The sequence below is a fragment of the Piliocolobus tephrosceles genome, unplaced genomic scaffold (genome assembly GCF_002776525.5).
Source record: "Piliocolobus tephrosceles isolate RC106 unplaced genomic scaffold, ASM277652v3 unscaffolded_29986, whole genome shotgun sequence".
NCBI lineage: Eukaryota > Metazoa > Chordata > Mammalia > Primates > Cercopithecidae > Piliocolobus > Piliocolobus tephrosceles.
The window spans coordinates 1-1,075 of record NW_022313182.1 but is presented as its reverse complement, the minus strand read 5'-3'; the positions used below and the strand labels follow the sequence as shown (position 1 = coordinate 1,075).

General features: G+C 55.1%; 1 protein-coding gene across 1 annotated transcript in view; it reads left to right on the top strand.

The window, feature by feature from the left end:
* LOC111544887 (26S proteasome regulatory subunit 6A) overlaps window positions 1-725 on the top strand; it is a 3,852-nt gene extending 3,127 nt beyond the window's left edge. The window contains exons 7-8 of the mRNA XM_026451652.2: window positions 304-447; window positions 553-725. Coding sequence (XP_026307437.1) covers window positions 304-447; window positions 553-705 — 297 coding nt within the window. The 3' untranslated portion in view covers window positions 706-725. The remainder of the gene's footprint in view (window positions 1-303; window positions 448-552) is intronic.
* The last annotated feature ends 350 nt before the right edge of the window (window positions 726-1,075 follow it).

The following is a 1,075-nucleotide window of genomic DNA, read 5'->3' as shown; positions in this document are numbered from 1 at the left end:
GGTTTCACCGTGTTAGCCAGGATGGTCTCGATCTCCTGACCTCGTGGTCCGCCCATCTCGGCCTCCCAAAGTGCTGGGATTACAGGCTTGAGCCACCGCACCCGGCCTCATATACTCTTGTTCCTGGAGAGTCCATAGCCAGCCTTGGTGGGGATGAGTGTTCAGTGTCCTCTTGATACGGGGAAAGGAGTGGGCATGTCCCCGAGTTAGAGTAGGGATTCAGATTGGGGTTGGAGCCATGAAGGGTTGGGCTGGAGGAGCCCTCAGGGCTTCATCTCCTCACCCAGGACTTCCTCCTGGCAGCTGGTGGAGGCCATTGTCTTGCCAATGAATCACAAGGAGAAGTTTGAGAACTTGGGGATCCAACCTCCAAAAGGGGTGCTGATGTATGGGCCTCCAGGGACAGGGAAGACCCTCCTGGCCCGGGCCTGTGCCGCACAGACTAAGGTGAGTACTTTGGGAGGGATGCAGGGAAAGTGGGCAGGAGCAGAAACTACCAAATGGGCTCAAAATGTCTGCCTTTGACCTGACCCTACCACCTTTTCCTTCCAGGCCACCTTCCTAAAGCTGGCTGGCCCCCAGCTGGTGCAGATGTTCATTGGAGACGGTGCCAAGCTAGTCCGGGATGCCTTTGCCCTGGCCAAGGAGAAAGCACCCTCTATCATCTTCATTGATGAGTTGGACGCCATTGGCACCAAGCGGTAAGGGAGGGCCAAGGATCCTCAGCAATCTCTGTGGCGGTGGAGGGAAGGGGTGGACTCTCAGTTGTGCTCAACTGTGGTTCTTTCCCACCCTGTATCCCCTCCTGCCCCTGGATGGTGACTCCTCAGCTCTTGGGGGTTCAGAATCCTAACTCTTGATCAATAGCCTCCCTGTTTGCCCAGCCATTCATTCCCATGGCTGCCAGCATGTTCCTTTCAAAACAGGAATCTGGGCCGGGCGTGGTGGCTCACGCCTGTAATCCCACCACTTTGGGAGGCCGAGGTGGGAGGATCACTTGAGCCCAGGAGTTTGAGACCAGTCTGGGCAACATAGGGAGACTCTATCTTTTTTTTTTTTTTTTTTTTTTTTTTTT